The sequence below is a fragment of the Chenopodium album genome, chromosome 24 (assembly GCF_948465745.1).
Source record: "Chenopodium album chromosome 24, dcCheAlbu1.1, whole genome shotgun sequence".
Classification (NCBI taxonomy): domain Eukaryota; kingdom Viridiplantae; phylum Streptophyta; class Magnoliopsida; order Caryophyllales; family Amaranthaceae; genus Chenopodium; species Chenopodium album.
The window spans coordinates 24,735,644-24,759,885 of NC_137857.1; the positions used below are offsets into that span (position 1 = coordinate 24,735,644).

A 24,242-nucleotide genomic window follows, 5' to 3' on the forward strand; every position below is an offset into this window, starting at 1 on the left:
GGGTATTTGCTTTGGGTCAAGTTTGGTGAAGCAATCTTTGGCGATCTACTTCCAACGGGCTACTCTCAGTTGGGGTTAGGGTTTTTGTTTTGGTTAAGTGAGGTCGGTTTTCTAGAACCGAGGCTTTCGAGAATTCAGCTTCGTCGCCCCACGGCTCCCCTGTCACCGCTCTCTAGAGCCCTTCAATCGGTGCCTATAGGGTCGGGGTTTGTGTCTGCTGTTCTTTTAGTCGTCCCCTTCGTTAACCATATCCTGTTTTAGACGGCTTGGCCTTTTTTCACTTGGTTTTGTTCTTATTTTGCTATGGTCTTGCTGCCTCGTTCTATAAGTTAATTTTTGTATTTGTTTGCCCTTAATAAGTTTGGTAATTAGGCTTTTTCATATTGGAGTGCCTTTGTTTGGGGTGGTTGGTTGTCTTAGACTATTTGGTTGTCTTAGCTTGGGTGGGTTGTCTATTCTGTTTCATTGGTCTTCTCCTAGGTGTTTACAAGGGCCAATAAAAGTGTTTATGGATCATGTTTTTTTTTTTTTGACAAAAGAGCTATCAAATAAAAGGGAAAAACAAACAAATACAACATCTATCAACGGAAAGCTAAAACAAAAGGTACAACAACTGACGACGCTGGGCACAACCAGCTAACCAGTGAGCCGGAGTAACCCACAAACGAGGAACCTTTTGAACCTGACAAACCAAAAGGGATTGAACCAAAGCCCGCAACTCCTGAATGAGCCACCAAACCGAAATTTCTATTGACCCAGAAGGATGACAAAGAGCAAGGAGGGCAGCACAATCTGTATAAATCCGGATTTTTAAGAAGCCTCTACGGATAGCAAACTCCAAACCCCAAACACAAGCTTGAAGCTCCGACTGCAACGCTGAACATGCCATAAAAGCCCGACATCCACCCCCTAGAACCTTAGAAGAATGAATCTCACGAACTATTCAGCCTGCACCAGCCCTATATGTAGAACAATCCCAGGCCCCATCTATGATCAAACAAACAGTTGGAGAGATATTAGGTAACCCTCGTAGACAATGCCACATGTCCTGCTTATCCTCCAAACGAACCAAACAAGACGATTGCGAAGACCTCTTCCAATTTTGAGCCTGCATAGCACGAAGTAACCACTCTGACGCCAGACCAACAATAGTCCCAGGCGACCAAACAACTTTCCTAAACCTCAGATGATTACGAGAAATCCAAATCGCCCAGAGAATAGCAAATAACGAGGCAATACCCTTCCAGTCCCTCAATGACGAAAAAAAGAAATTGTACACGAGAACCAAACAACAAACAAAGGAAACTACATAAGATCCCATTGAATGCCCAACACTCCAGACAGCCAAACACTGCGGATAATAGGACAATCTCTGAATGTATGAGACACAGATTCCGCATCCACATGATAAAAAGCACGAACGGGATCAATCGGGAGAGCTCACGCATGGAGAATAGTCGCTAAAGGAAGAGCGTCACGCAACAATTTCCAACCAAAGATTTTCCACTTAGGATGAATTGGTAAAGCCCAAAACTTCCTCCACCATGCTGGAGAAATTTGAGACAAACTACTAGACAAGACCCTTGGCTCACAAAGAAGTGCATACGCAGATTTTGTTGAAAAAACACCATCCCTAGTGAATTTCCAGTAAACAAAATCATCCATCAGCTGCAATGGCCGATCCAACGAAAGAATTCTAGCAACAAAGCTAGAATCAAACAGACCATGAATGATAGAAGCATCCCACGCGCAAGAACGCAGATCAAGTAAAGAAGACACTAGAGTCGGTCGAACCGACTCAGTCGAAAGATCCTTAAAATGAACTGGTCCCCCCGGAACCCAAGAATCCTCCAAAATACGAACACGAGAACCTGAACCAACCTTCCAACACAAACCCTTTGACAACACGGAAAATCCCGACATAAGACTCCTACAACCCCAAGAGGGACGAGAAATTGAGAACGAATCTAAAGAACGAAGAGCCGGAAATATCGCAAACAAAAGCCGGGAAACCAACAACTGAGGGCACTGAATAAGCTGCCAACTCTGCTTAGCCAACAGGGAAGAATTAAACGGGGCAATGCTGCGAATTCCCAATCCTCCTAAACCCTTCGGAAGATGGAGAAACGACGAAGAATGAAGAGCTAATCCTCGATTAGAAGAAGAGGACTTCCACCAAAACCTGGCTAACAGATTATCCATTCTAGAACATATAGAATCAGGAATTTTGAAAACAGACAAAATGTGATTAAAGGAGGTAATGAGCACTGAGTTAATAATAACAAGCTTCGCCGCCGGCGAAAGCTGTAGAGCTGCAAAGACCTGTAAGCGTTTGGCCACCTTGTCTAAGAGGAACCAAAACTCAAAGCATTTACTACGACCCAAATCAACAGGAAGCCCCAAATAATAACCCAATCTAGATTCAGACCGCATTTTCAAACAACCAGACAGATAAGCTCAATAGTCCTCTGGAGTATTAGGACTAAACTTGACAAAACGACTTCTGCAAATTAAGCATTTGACCTGAAATATCACAGAATGCAGAAAGCACATTCAACACCTGTTCACACGCTGGAGGAGAGACCTGGAAAAATAGTAAGGAGTCATCGGCAAAGAACAAATGTGAAATGGCTGGAGCCCCCCTCGCTATTTTAATACCCTGAAAAAGGCCTTCAGATTCCGCCTTGCGAAGCATTGCTGAAAGAACCTCCATGCACAAAACAAACAGGTATGGAGATAGAGGATCTCCCTGACGCAAACCACGCTGAGGACGAAAACCCTTTGTGGGAGAACCATTAACTAGCAACTGATAAGAGACCGTAGAAACACATTGCATAATCAGATAAATCCAGTAGGGAGGAAACCCAAAAACATGAAGTACTCGACTTAGAAAGTCCCATTCAACTCTGTCATAAGCTTTGTTCAAGTCTAGCTTCAAGGCTGCGTAAAAATGTTTCCTAGCTTTGGAAGCATTTATAAAAGAAAGGATCTCATGCACCATCAGGCAATTATCAGACATCAACCTACCAGGCACAAAGGCATTCTGAAAGTCTGAAACTATGTCTGGTAGAATCCAACACAGACAATGAGCAAGACATTTAGCTATGCATTTATAAATGACATTACAGAGACCTATCGGTCTAAATTGAGAAACAAGTTCAGGGTGATCTACTTTAGGAAGCAAAACTAAGAACGTCCGATTCCAGTCCTTAAGTAAATAGCCATGAGCAAAAAAGAACTGAATAGCATTCACAACATGATCACCCACCTCAGTCCAATAGGTCTTGAAAAAGGCTGAAGTAAAACCATCAGGACTTGGAGACTTAACATCAGCAATACTGAACATCGCCTGCCTAATATCATCAGCCGAAAAGGGAGCTAGTAAGGACTGACGATGTCTGTCAGACAAAGAAGGGAGGTGAAGAGAATCCCAAGGGAATTGAGAAACTGAAAGCCGATCTGAATTTGTACTATACAGTGACCTGTAAAAATCCTGAACCACGAAACGAATGTCCCTGACACTTGAAACCCAAGAGTCGTCGTTGTCCTAAGACCAAGAATAGTGTTCTTCCGACGTCGAGCCTGAACTGCAGAAAAAAGCAACCGAGTATGCTAATCACCAAACGCATCCCACATCACTTTTGCTCGTAGTCTCCAATAAAGATAGGCTGCCTGAGCCTCTTCAATCTTCTCCCTCCTAAAAGTGCTAAGCAAACAACGACTATTCCGAGAATCAAGATTAAAAGAAGCATTAGCAACATCCGCAACCAGAGCTTTCCAATCAATGCCCTACGCCTTTTTATGCGAAACACACCAAGCAAGTAGACGATGACGAAGAATACATAGCCTTTTTGATAAAGAAAACATAAGAGACCTCGGGATAAGCTCGGCAAAAATAGTCCGAACCATAGTAGCAATAACTTCCTCAGAGTGTAGGCACCAATTTTCAATTCTATAAGGCCTTTTATAACTACCAGAAGGCACAGAGTCACACAAAATAATAGCCGCATGATCAGAAAACAAAAAAGGCTGGTGATGAACTGAGGTAGCCGGCCAATCCTGAAGCCAATGGGAAGTAGCCAATGCTTTATCTAATCTCTCAAAAGTGGGGTCCATAACTGTTCTCCCATTAGTCCAAGTAAAAGACGGTCCAGAAAACGGAATATCAAGTAACCCTTTGTCCATTTTCCATTGTATAAAATCATGACGGCCAGGAATATCCAGATTACCTCCCACCTTATCCGATAAATATTCAACCTGGTTAAAATCGCCAACTATCACTACATTTGGATAAGAAGCTAAAATATCTGATATTTCCGACCACACAGTCATACGATCAGAAACCTGAGGCGCTCCATACAGAAAAGGACATGTTTTATTACCAAATTCTCCACAACTCAACAACATATTACATGCGGAGAAACTAAAAGAGGTTCAAACACAACTGGGGCAAACCATAACACACATAGCCCACCACTAAGACCTACCGAATCAATACCCACAAAACCTGAACCTCACAGGGAAGATAACTTATGAATTACCGAATGTACAGATACCATGATTTCAGCTAAGAATACAATATCAATAGCATAAGAGCGGACTAAGGATGCAATATAAGGAAGTTTAGGGGAGTCCGCCTGAACCAAACCCCTACAGTTCCAAGCCACAAGCTTCATCTATCACCTGGTGGCCTTAAACGGGCGGCCGCTGAGCCCTCAGAGAAAGAGTCAGAATGACACATCTGAGTTGGAGAAAAGGTACCAATTCCTTTACGTTTCTTAACAGAGAGACATGAGAAACACCTAGCAGCAGCAACCTCTGCTCCATTCTCCTCAGAGCATAGTATTAAAATCTCAGTAGAACCCGAGGGCGGTGTCTTCTTATGACAAACTGAATTCATCCTTTCTAATGGTGAAGTGCTTTTAGGCCCCTTTCGTAATGAACCTGACGAAGAGACATAGAAATTTGGTCTTTTACGAGGGTTTAACCTCGAGGGTTGAGGAGATTGAGCAGATTGGGTAGTAGTATTGGAAGGTGATGGTGGATAGGTGTCACGGCAATGTTCGTTGTTTACTGAAGCGTGTAAAGGTTCTTTGGGGGCTGAGATATTGGGTTGGGATGGTGTTTGGCATAATTTATTTGGAACAAGGTTTATGTGGGTTGCTACTTATTTCTTTTTTTTCAAAGGTGAGGAAAAATGAGTAGTAAACTCACGGGGTCTTTTGTTGGGTTGAAAGTTCTGGGGTTGGGGTCGGTCGGAGTTTATGAAAAAGCTCTTTAGATTCACTGCGGTAGTTCTAAATTTCTCTGTTTTCTTCAGGTCAATATTCACAGTTGAGAGATTATGGGGAAGCAAGGTATCAGATTTAACCGGGCCATTCTTATCAACAATCAAAGGAGCAGAGCTATAATGATTCATAGGACATGTATTCTGCTTATGGCCAACTCTATTACAATTAGAGCACAAAATAAACACATTCTCGTATTTAAAATTAATCCATTTAAACTCAGATTGTCCACCGTCCAAGTAAAATCCGGATAATAACGGTTCCAAAACATGAATGTGGAGTTTTACTCTAACCAAGCATCTAATTGATCCTGGAAGGGGTTCATCGACACACAAAATTTTCCCAGGCAGAGCAAGCATTGGATTAACGACAATATTCTCGCATAAGTTCACAGGTACCTCATCGAGATGAACCCAAATATCAGCCTCGTCAAATTTTATATCTCTGATTGACTTACCCGGTGTCCAAGGTGTAAAGATCAAGAGAGCCGCTTGGTACGCGGCCGAGCCTTATTGTAGCATAGCATCTTTATCACGAACATCCTCACAAAGGAAAAGAAAAGGAAAATATTGTCGAATTTCTGAACAGTAATTTTCCCATATTTAATCCACTGGTTCGAAATCCACTTTTGGATTCGAGTCTCCGAGAAATTCCTGTAATCTATGAATTTACCTACTACCAGATGATGAGCAAAAATTTGACTTACCGTCATCTTAATCGAAACAGGGGAACAACAAAAATAGTGGACTATTTACTACTTGTATTAAGTAGGAAAACCGCAAAGAACAAGGAAATTGAAGGTAAAGGTGGTTATCAAGTAATAAGTATCAAACTATTGAACTAAGAAAATTGAAATTGAACTTTACGTACTCCTCTGTTTTTGTTCTGCTGCCCCTTCCCTTTTTCATTTGTTTTCCTTTTTTTTTTTTTTGATTGATGATTAAAATTGTGTTAAGAAGATTGATGAAGGTGGAAGATGGTGGAAGACAGTGGAAGCGGTTGGGGATAAGGCTCTAGAATTCTAGAGAGATAAGCTCTCAATTTAGAGAGAGAAAGTGTTTATGGATCATGTTACTAAGACTAGGGAGGTGCTTGTATTTTGGTGTCTTTTTCAGGGGGGTAATTCAACCTTATGTGGGTTTAAGGTTCGGTTATGTTTTCCTCTATAGGATTGGTTTTGTAGGTTTTAGGGTGTGCCTAGTTCACTGTGCAAAGTTAGAGAGTTCATATTGCAGTGTGTCTTCAGGTGGGGGGGTAGTAGTCGTTTGTGGTCGAATGAAGCTCTATGTGTTTTGGTCCATGATTGAGTGTAGGAGTGTCTTCATGGAATTAGTCTAGAACAGTAATTCCTAGTGTCGGTTAGAAAAGGATCAGTCAAGAATTCATTGCTTTCAAAAGTTTCTATCTGAAAGAGGCTCCCCGAACACAATGTTTGGGGTTCATAGCGCTCTAGTGAAGTTGCATCTCATCCCACTTGAATAGGAGTGACCAACCACACCCTTTCGAATGGGCCGAGTACTGAGTCACATGGAATTGTGACTGAAACTGTTGTATTGAGCCCATAATCCCTCTTGACTATTCCATCTTTGGGTCATAGGGATTTCTCAAATTGTTAGCATTTAGTCTTGCTCATAAGCTTTTGTCAATCAGGCCAAGGATTTTCGTTTTACTACTTCCTTCCTTTGTCAAGCTCTATAAGTGTACAAGGGTCTTATTTCAAGCTTTATGCCCTAGCTTCTGCACTTTCTCCTATAACTATGCAACCTTTAGATGTTATGGGTTGATGACAATACAATGCACAAGTATAGTTTGTTTTGATAGGTTTTTATGGTTTCGTTCGTGGATTCCATCCAACACCCAGGGGCTTCACTTCCATCCAACACCCAGGGGCTCTATCAAGCGCACACAACCAAGTTTTATGTTTTTGTTTTCATGTGTTTTGTCCAAGATAGTAATTGGTTTTTAATGTTTCTTGTACTTTACTTTCTGGTATTTAGTATAGTTTCTTACTTTAGATCTCTTAGGTTGTAATTTTCCCTTTATTTATGAAGTTCTTATTGTCAAAAAAATAATAATAAAAAAAAAATTAAAAAAAAACCCACGAATTTAATTGCTTTAGTTGTAATTTATTCTTCAACTCCATAAAATTTTTGCTCATACACACAAACAATACGTGGTAAATTGATAGAATTGCAATTTATTCTTCAAGCCGTGACAGTAGATTTTGGGATGATCATTGCATATACCTAACGCGTTTGCTTTTTATTGATTTCTCAATTTATATTGATGTGCCCCTACCTATACTCATAAATAATAGAAAACTAGGTTGATTTCCTACCTAAACATCAGATCAAATGATAGTAAGTACTTTAACTAGTATTTTTTTTAACCTTTAAATCAAAATATGAAATAAGCTTTGATGATAAATCATAAAAATGGAGCATAAACGAGGTATAAAAAAAACACTTGAAATTTTAAGATTGTGCTATAATAAATATATGCATACTGTAATAAATTGATATGTAAACAGCATTTCAAAACTAGATTTCCAAGAAAAAAAAGAAAACAATGTATCAGTTAACCACAAATCTACCTTGCCAAATATCAACCAAATCACCAAACATATTATCCAAAAACTGAAAAATTGGCAAGCAACATTCACGAAATGGATCTGTGACACAATCACTCCAATAAGATTGCATACCCGAATTCATAATCCATACCCGATTCCAACCCCGAACGAGCCAACTTTCATCTCGACTTGGCATGATCATAGCTGATTGTAGATACGCAGAAGCTGCATGCTTAACCAAATGGTTTCGAATTGAGAGGTTGATATTCGATGTACTTAGATAATTGCTTCCTGGTTCGAAGTAATCGAGGAATGGCGGAGTGGAAGGATCATATATTATATCTCTCAAGCTTGTGTAGCTTGCACTTTGATTTGTGTCGTCCATAGTTATGTATTATTATTAATGATGACATTCTTTTGATCATATTAATTTTTGGTTCATGTTAAGATAGATGTATGAATATGGATCTAATTAAGCTAATTATTTAATGTATTTTGTGAAAGATAATTTGTGAGTTTTGTGATCGTGCTTGCAATAATTTGTTGACCATTCTAATAATTTTAACATGGAATCTTAATAAAATTATATGTACGGTTTTTCAATATACTTTATTTTTGGTGTTTCATCTAATGAGCAACTACTAAAGCATATAATGCGTGGTTTATCCTTAATTTGCGAGAATGTCATTAATTTAAGAATTAATTGTTGGTAGTTAGCCACTTGTATTAATCTGATTTATGGTTGAACATTTCTTATTCCAACTTACAAGAAAAATAAAAAATATTATTGTAAAGAATTGAGATTCATATAAAGTTTTTATTTAGTTTATTTAATTTTTAAGTGTCACATTAGATGTATAGATAAATAGATCTAGTTTGATTTCATATATTAGATTGAATTCATAACGCTCAAACTTATAAGACTTTGTTGCCTAATGTTTATGACATCCACATTATATATATATTCATAGCTTCGTGGACCTCTAAATAAGCCATCATTTTGTCATTTATGTTCAAATTTCTTACTACTGCTAGATATTAGTGTGATTATATGTAAAACTAGTCTTTTATGCACGTGATGCTTAGTGTGTGCGTTAAATTGGCTACCAAATTAGAGTTCTATTAGTAGTATTTTTTTGATGCAAATTAGAATTCTATTATTAGTTTGATGTCCATCCATTTGCATAATTGATCTTCCTAATTACATTATCACATTTTCTTTGTTCGGACTGTATGACGCCTCTTATATTTCTAGCATCCACATTTGTTGTGTCCATTATGAAGCTATACATTAATATCTAAACAACATTAATACTAACCCTACGATAACATTTCACCTAATCACTCAAAAAAGATTATCGTAGGTAGTTAGCCACTTGTATTAATCTGAAATTGTGGTTGAATTATTATTATTCCGACTTAAAAAAAAAAAAAAAAAAAAAAAAAAAAAAAAGCCTTATAAACCATAGATGAATTGACTATAGACGAATTGATCTAATTTGATTTCAAATACTAATTGAATAAACAACCTCAAAATTACAAAACTTTAATTTGTCATTTTGTTGCTCAAATATACTAAGCATAAGTGAATTTATTCGGCAATTATAGGAAATTGGAATTGACAAATATGATAGGGAGCAGGAACAAGGTATTTGTACGGAGACGTGATCAAGTTTTAAGGAACTTGTAAACCATTAATTGATTCTACGAAAGGGTTCAAGACAACCTAGAATTATAATCCATGAAGCTTACACTCCATTCACAATTCAGGTGATTGCTAACTCCAGGCCATATAGTCATGAATTATTACAGCTGGAGGATCGAGGATGATGGTACAAAATGGAGTCAAGGAGACAATTTTTTCTGTATTGGTCTCTTCTAGCTTGATTCTTATTGTGAAAAGTAATATTTTTAATTATATAAACAAAATCAATTAGCTCCAAATTAATAAAACTACATTTAAATATTATATTTCTCTCTTCTCATGGTCCCTACCTAAACCCACTACTACTTTATTTATTATATCCTTTCCTCTCACATTCATTACTTTTCAATAAATTTTATTAACCCCACTATCTTTCTTTTATATGTTTTTTAATAATTCAATTACCTCACTTACCTCTTATTTTATTTAAGTCAATTAATTTGCATATAACTATGTGCCGGTCAAACTGTAACACTTATTAAAACATGGAGGGAGTATTTAAAGTGTAGTTTGTGAATAGTGTAAAAGTTAAATAGCAGTGTCAACTAAAAAACTGAGGCAATATTAATTATAAGCGTCAAAGTATTCAAAATGATCTCATCATGGTAACAGAAAATAATAATAACAATAAGCAATTAATAAATTAATTGCTTACATTTCCCATGTTCGTTTAAGTTGCTACATCTATCTATCATCAATAATTCGTTAGTAAATTAAATGAAAATATAAATTAAATTGAAAGAATTAAACTAAAATAATATAAAGTTCAGATTAATTAAACTCTCATAAATTCAACCTTTCACGCCTAGATTTAGAGTACATAGAACTCTAATTTTTGCAAATGAAAGGAACTTCAAATTGCTTGAAGGAATACGATTAGGAGTATTAAAAGAGTGGAATAGAATGTAGTTGTGGAAGATTGATGTCCGAAAACCTAGGAAAAATCTAGGTATTCATAGACTAGGTGACGGGAGAGGAGCCGTGGCACGGCGCTGCACAATATATATATATATATATATGTAAAATTTTGGATCCGTAACTTGGAAGAACGTATATAAATAACATATCATTGAAAATATCTTGAAGTCTACTTTCCAACCCAATTACAAATAGGTCAAAATATATATATATATATCTTTTTTAAGATATTAAGATATTGCCGTTTGAATACAACTGTTTTAGTGTTTTGGGTCAAGTTTCAGTGTTTTCCTCATATTTCATTCATTTTGAATCAGAATTAGGCTTATAATATATAGTTGGAAAGCTTATTCAAAAGCTATTCAACCAAATGAGAATTAAACAAAGTTATGGGCCACAAAAATAAGATTTGCTTAATTTTGGACTGTGATCACGAAAAGGAAAATTGGGCCATTCGTTGTTTATGAATTTTGGGTTAGGAAAAGGGTTTGAATGAATGTTTGGGCTAGGAATGTATTGTATCAAGTGGATTAAAATAAAACGTGTTAGGGTAAGCAATTCTTACTTCCAAGCCCAACCTGACCAATTGGTGGTAAAAAGTAATTAATTACCGAGTTTGTGTCGGGAAGACGGCTGCCCAGAGTTCGTTGTCCCAAATATCCAATTATTCCTTTATATTAATCTAATTTTTACTATTTACTCATTAACTCATCATTAGCCAAGAGTGATTTATTATGTAAGGATCAGATTCGCAAGTGTTGAGCCTAACACCCACTACCATAAACTTGTGGTCATAACTCATTATGCAGTCAAAAAGATAAAGTAACGGAAATAGAAGTTTTCTGAAGTATTAATATCATCACTTAAATTTTTACAACATTACAACGTAACACATGTATTCCCACAACTAAGGAAGCAAACGACAAATTTGATAGAAACTCCTACATAACATATGCTTTTCCCTTTATATCCATCTTTTTTCTTCTTCTTATACCTAGCTTGTGACCAAAATATATCAATATCATTCGAAGAAATAATTTCTAAACGAAGAGAAAAATGGAAGGGGGTATACCAAAAGCAGATGCATCGGCTTTCAGGCAGTGTATTGCCTTAGCGTGGGAAAATCCTTATGTTCTTCGTTTAGCTTTCTCGGCCGGTATTGGAGGCCTCCTCTTTGGCTATGATACAGGTATATATCTTAGCAAATCATATTGTACTCTAAGCTATATTAGTCTCGAAATTATTAGGAAATTTTGACAATTACCACCTTCTGTTATGTCCATTTTAACAATTACCACCTTCTATTTTTTATTTTGAAAATTACCACCTTCTATTTTCAAAAATATCAAAAGTTACCACCTTCTTGACTCCCAACTACCACATGATGTCATTTTGGGCTCATTCTTTCCCTTTCCTCCCTATTTCCTTCACATTTCTCATTCTTAACTCGTTTCTCATCCCCCTCTCACTTTTTTCCCCCAAACAAACAAAAACACTTCAATTCACTCCTCCAAATCAAAATTGACGAACAATTATTGGTGGTTTGGGGTAAAAAAAAGTGAAAGGGGAGATGAGAATCCAAATATGAATGAGAAATGTGAGGGAAATGGGGAGAAAAATGAAAGAATGGGCCCAAAATGACGTCACGTGGTAGTTGGGGGGCAAGAAGGTGGTAATTTTTGATGTTTTTGAAAATAGAAGGTGGTAATTTTCAAATAAAAAAATAGAAGGTGGTAATTGCTAAAATGGACATAACAGAAGGTGGTAATTGTCAAAATATTCATGTTAGAAACTATATCTTCCATGCATTTCTAATCAAACTTCTTGTGAAGGTGTGTCTCAAAGGATGGTGCTAGAAACAATAGTAAGAAATTTTCGAAAATGTATTTCATATGAATAAGTCAAATATGGCCAAGTACGGTATGACGTGGGGCGTTATATCGGTTGTTCCTTGCAACGTACAAAAAACAGTCAATACTCAATAGTAAATAAAGCTCGCTTATCTTTGCTCCACAAAGGCTAATTCCTTGCCAAACTGCTTGCATTTTTGTACCTCAGTTGAAAATTCTATGGTAGTTGTTTAAAATATGACTATCATTTTTAATGATTATGTAGATTATAATTGACTTAATTTTCTCCAAATAATTATTTAGATTACTTTATTGCTGGTATAAAATAGTATTATCAACAATTTTTTATTTATCAAGTTTTATTTTCATTTATGTAATTTTTATTATTATATTAATGTTTCTTAAAAGTATTTAATTTATGTTAGATCAAAATTTTCAAATATTATATTTGCATTGTAGATATTAGAAGGCTAATTATGTACATATTATAATGTGAAAATATGAGCTGGCCATATTTTATTGTTAATTTTTTTTTTGAAAATCATTTTAAAATTAATTTCCAAATAAAAATGAATTTTTAAAAAAGAAAAATCAATTTTAGAAGTTTGACCAACAAATCAAGTTTACTGTTAATCATTTTAAGGATGACTAATTAGGTTTTTCAGTCATTTTATATTCCTAAACCACAAAATTGACCCAGCTTAGCTATATTTATGTGTTGTAAAAAAGTACATCAAATAAATATAGTTAACATGAAAGACTTATAAATGTAATATTAGTCTCAAGCTTCAGGATTTGCATAAGTGATTTTAGGATTTCACATGTTATACATGTTACATGTTTAAGAAAAAATGTAGCATAAATGATAATTATATAGACCAATTTTGGGTTTCAACTATTATAACTTTTGATTAAGTTTATTCTTTAACATGGTATTAGAGACAACGTTAACATGACCAAAGGTCACAAGAAGTTTTTATAACATCCACCCTCTCCTTTCTAGGTGGAATATATTAAGCGTTATGCAATGTATGATAGAGCTCATATTGTATCCACATTTCTAACTCAATGAACTCTAATGTAAGGAGGCATAAAAGAGTATACAAACAAATCAAGATTCAACCATCACTTTAAACTTTTCATTAAGAACTAGAGAAACTCTATATTAATTGCTTTTAATTTTGTAAGTGTAGATTTCTTCAGTAATTTAAAATTACATTTAGCTTCTTAATTCTTTATAAGACAAAAGAGAGAATTATTCGAAAACAACATTAAAGTTATGTATCAAAAAAAGAAAGGACAAGCATTATTAAGTTGAATTACAAAACTAAAGAATTTACCGGAAATGTAACTATCATAGATACTGCCTACTTTATTCTATGATGTCAAAATAATTATTTCTCTAACTATTGTTTTGGAATTATAATTGAAATTGAATTATTTCAATTGACAGGAGTTATATCTGGGGCCCTTCTTTACATTAGGGATGATTTCAAGTCCGTGGACAGGGATACTGTTTTACAGGTAACTAAATTAATAAGGGATCCTTATTATGCGACATTTTCTATTTTTATGTTTCGTTAATTTTTGTGACACTTGTTTCCTCACAAATCACAATTGTATCACATACAATAGAAGTTATTCTTTTTTTGTAAAAAAAAAAAAAAATCTTATGAAATGATTAGCTTATACGAAGTAATTATTTCACATCTGCTAAAAAACAAGCAACTTAACTCAAAGCTTAATTAAAATGAAGATTAGAGTGTCTTTCAAAAAAAAAATTTGAAGATTAGAGTGTCAAGTTTATTTTTATAAATTCAGCAACGCAACTTGATATGAATATTTATTTGATCTTGAAATGTGAATGTTATGTGAGACCTTTTATATACGGTGCACGCGTAACTAATATTTTACAAGAGGTAGATAAAATTGACTTCGAATGTATTTGATACCATGTCAAAAGTAAGTTTTATTTGTTAGGAGATTGATTTTGTATCTATCACCAAATTTACTTTGTTTTGTTTTTAGTATTTTTTTTAGGTGAAACTAAAAGTGATCCCTTAGCAAAAAGGTGACAATTTAATACGGTGAATATATGAACACCAAAGATAATGTCCTTGTCTGCATGTAAAGCATGATTGTAGCCTATTTGTAGGCGTAATCTATAAAAATGAACACCCAACTCACGTACATGTGAAGTGTGCATGTACCTATCTATGGGTGCATGTCATTTAAAGGTGTTGGGTGACTAGACACTCGAGTCCACATTGATTAATAGTTAATTTTTATGGTGTATCAACATATGTTAATAATGGAAATACAAATGTGAATATGGAATAGAAGAAATTAAATGATTGTTTCATATGTGGTTGATCATACTGTGGGAGAGAGATTACTTGCTCAGTTAGGGGTTATTTTGTCCGTTAGGGGTTATAGCATACTTTGTTTTTTAGTGGTTTTACCCCTCGTGAGCACAAAAATAAAAAGAGAAATAAAAATAAAAATTAATAAATAAATTAATGAAATTAAAAAAAAATATATTTACTTATTATTTTTGGTGCTTAGAGAGCCACAAGAGCGGGCCGGGGTGATAATCGATCCCATAATCTCTTGGAATCAGGCGGGAAACTCAAACCACTTGAGCTATCCCTTACTCTCAATATTTACTTATTATAAAACCAAACAAATGAAACGAAAACCAAAAGTGGGGATAAGGGGTTTCAAGTGCATTTCACAATATTTGCCGTCACAACAATCATGGCTTGCAACGTGGTTATTCTTGACTGAAAGAGAAGGACCCTTTTGTTTGTTTGTTTGTTTGTTTCAATTAACGTCTGAGGCTAAAATCAATCCACCTGCAATGCTCGGTGTAAAGGCTTTCGATTGTGTAATAATTCCATAGTACAATCACGTTCATTCCTTTCTTAGGTCCATTCATTCAGCTCATTATCTTGTAACACAATGACCATGTAATTCTATTTTACTGTTTCAACTAGCTACTTATATCCTAATTCTATAACATGGTGTGAAAATCCCACAAACATTAATAATGTTCATTCAATGGTGTTTAGTGGAGAATTATCTTCATGCTTGATCTCTTTCTATTACGAAGTACTATAAATACGGTAGTTTTGAAAAGACAGATTGGATAAAATGAGTTTGATTAATTTGTTTGGGTTGGAATGTTGGATTTAAAATTTTTGGAATTGTTCCAGTGTTTAAATTTAGTCATATTCTATATGGATCATTGGATATTTGGATCATTATATAAAAAACCGTAATAGACCAGATTAATTAAAACACTTGGTTCACAACATTGACCACATATGTTATACTCTATTATTGGAAATCAAAAGTACGTATAAAAAGTTGATATCATATAATTTGTGTCATGATAATTATCGAAAGTTCTTATTAACATGAAACTAAATGAGACTTATAAAGCACATTACTTGTAACACCTATGGAAAGTATGTGATCTATTGGTACTTGGTAGTGTTATGTAGTTTCCTTAACATGGGTTTAATGTTCTCACCCCTTTGCATATATGGCCTGGAAATGTGGACTGGTTTATCAATATACTAATGTTAAAACACATATAAATGCAGGAAAGTATTGTAAGCATGGCACTAGCCGGGGCAATCGTCGGTGCTGCAGTGGGAGGATGGCTGAGTGATCGTATGGGAAGGAAATTTGCAATTTTATGTGCGGATTTCTTGTTCTTTGTTGGATCAGTACTTATGGCTTCAGCACCTAACCCTGCTGCCCTAATCGTCGGACGAGTTTTTGTTGGGCTAGGTGTTGGAATGGCTTCCATGACATGCCCATTATATATTTCTGAAACTTCACCAACAAATATACGTGGTGCACTTGTTAGTCTAAATGGTTTCCTCATCACTGGAGGACAATTTTTGTCCTACTTAGTAAACTTGGCATTTACTAAGGTATGCATGAATTCTTAGATTGATACATTGAAACCAACTTCAGTTACATTCTAGGATGCTTGAAGTTACATACTATAGAGTATAAATCGTGTTAGTAGTACAAAGACTTGCAAAACAATTGGCACAATTTCTTAGCCATAATACTTCGAACCTCTACTTATTTCATAACCATCTATTGATTTTGGCACACTCATTGTGAGAGCACAGCTTTTTACACTCTTCTTAAATAAAAATGTGCCAAAAGCAATTTTTGATGTGTCAAAATCATTTTCCTTTGCATTCTAACAATTAAAAATTAATAATCTATTCATAAAGACTATTCCAACAATTACCCTCAAGACTATATTTTTTCTTATATATAAATCACAAGCATTAGTCAAATTAAGATATATGAATAGTGCAAAAGATAGAAATGGAGCAAGTATTTAAAACCGGAAGGAGTACCTCTTATCTCATTCTCCATACAATATTTACACTTTTTCTCACTCTCTCGTACACCTTTTCGTTATAGTCTTCCATATCTCTTTACACACTTTCTTTTTAATTGTTTTTACACCCATTCTTTTCTTAAACTACATGCGCCTCCAAGTCTCCAATACATGAGTCTAACTCTAAAACACAGAGGTAGTATACATGCAACCATAAGCATAGTTTTCATACATAATGCATGTATTCAACCATTCATTCATTTGTCACAATTCAAGGTAAAAATGTATTATTATTATTATTATATATTAATAACATTATATAATGTTGGTATGTCTAGGTACCAGGAACGTGGAGATGGATGCTTGGAATTGCTGGAATTCCTGCACTCTTCCAATTCATTCTAATGCTACTTCTCCCAGAGTCACCTCGTTGGCTATATCGTAAGGTACTAAACTCCCCCTCTAGTCGTAATTTCAACATCAAATCAATCACTCATAACTCATTACATATTCCTAAACCATAAACCAGGGGAAAGAAGAAACAGCCAAGAAAATAATAAGAAAGATTTACCCTGAAGACGACGTTGAAGAAGAAATCACAGCCTTAAAAGAGTCAGTAGACAAAGAATTAACAGAAAATGCAGGTGAAAAAGTTCAATGCATAGAACTTGTCAAAACTCGAGCAATAAGAAGAGGTTTATATGCTGGTGTTGGTTTACAAGTATTTCAGCAATTCATAGGCATAAATACTGTCATGTATTACAGCCCAACAATCGTGCAATTAGCTGGTTATGCATCGAATCAGACGGCTCTTCTTCTTTCTCTAGTTACTGCAGGCCTTAATGCCGCGGGTTCAATTGCAAGTATATATTTTACAGATAAGACTGGACGAAAGAAGCTACTGATTTTCAGTATTTCTGGTGTAATTGTGTCTCTTGCGATTTTAGCTGCTGTTTTTCATGAAACGACTACTCATTCTCCGCCTGTTAGCTTGATTGAGACAAACCGATTTCATGGACTTACCTGTGATGATTATGCTGTTGCTGGTACGAATGCTCGTTGGGATTGTACTTTATGCTTGAAGAAACAAACTTGTGGATTTTGTTCGTCGCCTTCTAATAAGGTACAAATTCTTGCACTTATACACTTGTTTATGGCATATTATTCAAGCTTTGTGTGAGTGTATGTTAATAAATTTCTTGGCCAAATTTATGTTACACGTTAAAAAAAAAAATTAAAAAAAAAAAAAAAAAATCAATGGAACCTAGATCACTTGGCCTTCATGAGAATATCAATGTCCACCAAGGTTGTGGTTAATCCGCGAATTTGCTTAATTGTAAGATTATTAGCTACATTAATTTAATTTACTATCTCTATTTAAGGCTAAGCTGAAGCCCATGATCAATTTATATATTTTATCACGCCCCCTCACATGAAATTCCTTTGGATTGAAGTATAGATCGATACAACATGAGCTGCCCTCTCATATTCAAGGTGAAATATTCAACTTAAAAGTGAGGGGTTGGATGAGAATATGAGATTTAAACCCATGACCTTTGTTCACTTTTGATCTTGATATCATGAAAGCATAGGGTCGATATATATACTCCTATCACTATTATTTTAATTTTAACAATAAAATTATGTATGTATATATTGTAATACTTTTTTCTTGTGATATTATTGTTGCAGCTATTTCCGGGAGCTTGTTTAAAATCAAATAACACAGTAGGAAACATATGTAAAGCCGAAGGTCGAAAATGGTACTCAAGAGGGTGCCCTAGCAAAAACGGATGGATGGCTCTAATAGGGTTATCTCTATACATCATCTTCTTTTCACCCGGTATGGGTACCGTGCCATGGGTCGTAAATTCGGAGATATACCCTCTAAGATACAGAGGAGTGTGTGGTGGGATTGCAGCCACTTCCAACTGGATCTCAAATCTTATAGTTGCTCAAACCTTCTTGTCACTTACAGATGCAATTGGCACTTCTTGGACGTTTTTTATTTTCGGAGTTGTCGCTGTTATAGCCTTGTTCTTTGTCATTGTGTTTGTTCCTGAAACCAATGGGATGCCTATTGAAGAAGTGGAGAAGATGCTTGATGAAAGAACTTTGCAGCTTAACTGGTTCAAGAAGAGTTCAAAATGGAGTTCGGAATCCGCTATTACAACCTAATATATTATTGTTTGGTTATGAACTTGTAATATAGGGACTAAACATGCATGCTTAGTTATTAATCAATATTATAAAATAATCCATGAGAATGAAGTTTAGGAATTGCCTTTATTTAATAATTGTAAGACAAACAAGCATTTGAAACTAATTGTGTGGTTTTATAGTAGTTGATATTAACAAGTTGGATGTATTAACAATTCCAATGCTTTGTATCCTGGATTATAAGGATTTGTATCCTGAAGCATTGCTTTAGAATTTCAGAAAAGATGTGATCAAAATATTAATATCAAAATATTAATACTAAAACAAATACGTCGGAAAATTCCGACGGAATTTCCGTCGGAAACTTCTACCAAAAAAAATAAAAAAAAAAACTCACCCCACCCCACCCCACACCACCACCCACCACCACGTCCAACCCCCACTGCCACCCCACAAGCCAAAAAAAAAAAAAACCCACCCCACCCCCACACCACCACGTCCAACCCCCACTGCCACCCTTCAAGCCCTAAGCCAAACTCTAAGCCGCCACCACCACCTTAACCCAGTCAACCCTAACCCACCTAACCCGAACTAAACCACCCACCACCAGGACCCTAACCCAATAACCCAGATCTACCACCACCTTAACCCATTTAACCCTAACCCATTTAACTATAATAACCCACCTAACCCATAAAACCCACCACATCCGACAAAACCACTAGATCCGACCAATCCACCTAACCCATAAAACCGACCAACCCACCTAACCCATAAAACCCACCACATCCGACCAAACCACCAGATTCGACCACCCACCTAACCCATAAAACGAAACCACCACGGCACCAAGCCACCACACAAGCCACCACAAAACCAAAAAAAAAAAAAGTTAAAGACTCGAAAAACATACCTAATTTACTTAAATTGGCTTCGAATCCTTGAAATTTGGTTTAAATAGGCCAAATTCGACCATGAAAAGTATAGATTTACACTTTTCATGGTCGAATTTCACCAAATAAACCATTAATTACGATTTTTGACCATAAAACACCAAGAAATAGAAGAAAAATGAGGAAAGTGAAGAAAGAAGAAGAAGAAGATGGAGGAAGAGAAGAAGTGGAGGAGGAGAGAGGAAGAGAAAAAGCGGAGGAGAGAGAGGAACAGAAAAGCGGAAGAGAGAGAGAGAGAGAGGCTGGTGAAATGAATGGGGGAGGAGAAAACCCTAGGGGTTTTTAAAAGGCCGGGTTTATATATAATTATATGTTCCGACGGATTTTAACTCCGTCGGAAAATTAATTTTCCAACGGATTTTTTTGTCGGAAATTTCCGACGGAATTAAAATCCGTCGGAAATTTAATATTCCGACGAAACTTTCCGTCGGAAAGTGTATTTACACCGACAAATTTATTTTCCGTCGTAAATTTCCGACGGAATGATAAAATCCGTCGGAAACAAACGACGGAATAAAAATCCGTCGGAAATTCCAAAGTTTACGACGGAATTTCGTGTCCGTCGGAACAAATCCGTCGGAAATTAGCTTTTTTCTAGTAGTGAATGTTGGAAAACTATGGGTGAGGACATTTACTTAGCATTGGTGAGCTTTCTAAACGGAGGGCATATTTTGAAAGAGTGGAACAAGACATTTATCTGTCTCATCCCGAAGAAGCCAAATGCTAACAAGGTGGACCTCTTCATACCAATAGGCCTTTGAAACACTATTTACAAGGTGATCTCGAAATGCCTAGTCAACAGATTAAAACCAATTCTAAAGGAAGTCATTGGAGAATTCCAAAATGCGTTTGTTTCGGGAAGACTGATGACGGACAGTGCTTTGATGGGACACAAGTTGATTCAGCATATAAAAAGAAAAAAGAAGAAAGATGGAAAATTTGCAGGAGTCATGAAGATAGACCTAAATAAGGCTTACGACAAGGTGAGCTGGGACTTTGTCATCAATATTCTTTAGAAAATGCTCATCCCGGAAAAGTGGATCCATTGGATTAGACAATGCATAATCACAGTCATTTACTCGGTCCTTGTGAATGGTGATCAATTAGAATAGTTCTTCCTGAAAGCAAGCCTTGGACAAGGGGATCCGCTCTCACCATACCTCTTTATCCTCTGTATGGAGATCTTATCCAGAGTTTGGTCTAGCTACAGGAATAGGGGAGGATTGAGGGTATCAAGGCTGCAAGAAGATGTCCGGTTATCACACATTTGTTTTTTGCAGACGACGCGCTCCTTTTCTTCAAACCAAGTGTGGAGGTATATGGTGAGCTGAGGAAAGCTTTAGATGAATTCTGCAAAATATTAGGAGAAATCATAAGTGCGAAGAAGTTATTTGTATTGTTTAGCCCAAACACTCCATCCACTTGTGTCAGGATTCTTAGGAAACCCCTTAGGATGATGAGCAGGAATTGTTTCGGTACATATCTTGGTTGTCTAATAGACATAGATGGAAGAAGTGTCTCCCAGCTCAACTTTCTAATGCAGAAGATTACGAGAAAAATCTTCTCTTGGAAATTCACCTCCCTGTCGAAGGCTGGAAGATTGATCCTGATCAACACTATTTTATTAGCCATGCTCTCGCACATTATTCCAGCGTTATATCTGCTACCTAAAAAGATCTTGGGGAAAATCAGTTCACTATGTTTGAGGTTCTTCTAGGCTGGTTCCAAGGAAGCTAAACCAATTTACTAAAAGAAGAAAGAGGTTCTGGAGAAAGCTAAGGCAGAAGGAGGACTTGGTCTAAGAAATATCCATATGCTCAACCACGCATCGTTACTCAAGCAAGCTGGACTGCAGCAGGAGTCGTAAATATGAGACCTACTACTAGTGATGAAGTGAGGAAGAATTTCAACAGGGTGGCCGGCCTGATTAATGATAGAGGGGAATGGAAATGTAGGGAACTCTGGAAACTTTTTTCTCTAAGGGATGTCAACCTTATTCTTAGCATTTACACAAGAAAGGAGATGAAGGATGAGGTTATGTGTGGTGGTACAGACACTGGAGAATACTCTGGCAAATCTAGGTACAAGTGGCTTATGGGATCGGCCAAAAAAAGGAAAGAATTTGGGTTCTAGAAAGAGTACTGGAAATTGAACCAAATTGGCTCATGCTAGGATGGAAGATTATGTAGAATGCATGTAGCAGCAAGGCAAGCTTAGTGAGGCGTGGCATGAAGGTTAGCCCCTTTTGCGTTTTTTGTAACAAAGAATTGGAAATGGCGGCACATCTTTTCAGGGACTGCCAGGTGGTGAAGCGGATATGGCTTTGTAGTCAGCTTAAACTCAGAGTACAAGATGGGTCTTTACCCATAGAGGTGTGTCTACGGAACATCTTGGGGTATGCTCTAAGAGTGAGAAATTAGAATCCAAATCATCCTGGTTACATCCTAGTCACTTTATAGTGTATCTGGAAGCACATAAATAACATCATTTTCAGAGGTGTCAAGACCTCGCCTGCTTTCTTTATACAGATGATTAGCGATTATGCAGCTACAATTTCCAATAGCTAGAGGGAGAGGGGTTCTAGAACATTGGGGAAATTTCCACAAAGGAATGATGGAGAACAGTCGAACTACTAGCAGAGAGGAGCTCATACAACGCAGCGACTGGCCATAGCTACAGTGGATGGTGCTTGGAAAAAGGATGAAGGGAAACTGAACTCAGCAGTAGTAAAATGGGTCGTGATTTCATTGGAAGGGGCTCTTGTTCAGGAAGGAGGTAAGAGAGTTGTAGGGAGCTTAGTGTTGCAGTGTGAACTCCTCGCCATAAGGGAGGTTGTCATTTTCGCAAGAGCAAGCTTCACCCAGCTGGAGGTCAGAATAGATAGCAAGTTAAGCGTTAACGCCCTTAGATGCCCGCACAGGTCACCAAAAGGAGCTAAGGATCGGAGTTTGGCCTTAGATATCCATCGGTTATGTTCCTGTTTCTCTTACTTTTGCTGCTGTTATGTACCCATAAGTGTCACTTCTAGAGCTCATGACCTGACAGTGAGAGCCAGGACTGGGGTGTAGAAAGTGCACTCTCGGATTTATTTACTTATTTGTTTCACAAGTGAAAAAAAAGAAGAAAATTTTTTTTTTAACAATTCCAATGCATTCTTAAAAATATTTCTTGGAATATTATTTGGGTAAAAGGTAATGTAGGTTTGAATATCATCCCTATCTCACAATTTCAAGGTTACTCTTGATGGTCTGTTTGGATTAAAGGATTTCACTTGAAATCCTATAATTGGGCCAAATAAGTTGTTTGGATAACTCAAGAATTTGGATTTGGATTTGTATCAAGCCTAAATCCAAGCCCTTATAAACTTAACTTTGTAAGAATTTAAAATGTGAAATTCCAATACAATCAAACGTAATTTTAAATCCTTGTTTCTCTCACCACCACTACCTTCAGCTATCACAGCTAGCACTCTTGCTACCACACTTCTCCATCCTCCAACATCGCTTGAATACTTCAACCACCACGTCCAATCACCAGACGTCATTGCAACGCCACCTAAGCCACCTTTGCCGTCGCAACCATTGTAACTAGCAAGTTCCTTACTAAAAGAAAAAAGGGTCTGGGAATCCTAGAATTCCGTCCGTCTTCTGGGTTTGGAAAAGTGCGAATTTTCAAGAACGGGAATCTTATGATATGTTGGGAATCTCGTATGATAATCATCCACGCCTAAAACGTATTTTAATGCCCGAAAGTTGGATAGGATGGCCCTTACGTAAGGATTATATTGTCCCAAATTTTTATGAAATACAAGATGCTTATTAAATGATAAGAAATTTATTTTCACTTCTACAACATCAGATTGTCGTCTTCAACCCCCAAAATACATCATTATTTGAATAATTTTGATACAAATCCTATTGTTCTCAAGATTGTTTGGTTCGATTGAAGCAAGATTCAAGTTTTATAGAGCTTTGATTTTAGCTAAATTAAGCTACTTCATTAATTTGGAAGGTAAATTTGTGATTTATATTCTAATAATCAAATTGGGGAAAAAAATTAGGGTTTATAATCTTAAGTAGAATCTTTGATTTCCGATTAACATAAAACAATGAAACTGTAATTTTAATAACAAAAAGACAACACTATTAAATAAAAAAAAAGAAACTGTAACTTTAATAATTAAAAAGAGACACTATTAATAAAGTAGCATAAAGTTGATTTTTTATTTTTATTTTTGGAAGAAATTGACGAAAATTAAACGTTCCAACTTTAAATTTATAGTCATAATACAAATTAGTCAATTTGGTTTGTTAATTTTTCTATTTTAATTTTGTTTGATCCTTCAATAAAAAATTATTCTTAAATCTGATGGAATTTGAAATCCGAGAATTGAAATTCTACTATTTCCCAAACAAATATTATGG

At 36.1% G+C, this 24,242-nt stretch overlaps 2 protein-coding genes across 2 annotated transcripts; one reads left to right on the forward strand and one right to left on the reverse strand.

Annotated features, from left to right (window-relative positions):
- Positions 1 to 2,482: 2,482 nt before the first annotated feature.
- LOC145610687 (uncharacterized) lies at positions 2,483 to 8,245 on the reverse strand. The gene is made up of 6 exons (XM_081665986.1): positions 7,882 to 8,245; positions 4,684 to 4,944; positions 4,413 to 4,507; positions 3,815 to 4,344; positions 3,640 to 3,721; positions 2,483 to 3,493 (listed from the first exon to the last, which is right to left on the reverse strand). The coding sequence occupies exons 1-6, from the start codon at positions 8,243 to 8,245 to the stop codon at positions 2,483 to 2,485; spliced, it is 2,343 nt and encodes a 780-aa protein (XP_081522112.1).
- A 3,279-nt stretch (positions 8,246 to 11,524) lies between these two features.
- Positions 11,525 to 18,907, forward strand: LOC145612165 (putative inositol transporter 2). Its single transcript, XM_081667540.1, has 6 exons — positions 11,525 to 11,672; positions 13,787 to 13,857; positions 15,942 to 16,277; positions 17,044 to 17,151; positions 17,235 to 17,828; positions 18,398 to 18,907. The coding sequence occupies exons 1-6, from the start codon at positions 11,540 to 11,542 to the stop codon at positions 18,881 to 18,883; spliced, it is 1,728 nt and encodes a 575-aa protein (XP_081523666.1). The 5' UTR covers positions 11,525 to 11,539; the 3' UTR covers positions 18,884 to 18,907.
- Positions 18,908 to 24,242: the final 5,335 nt, after the last annotated feature.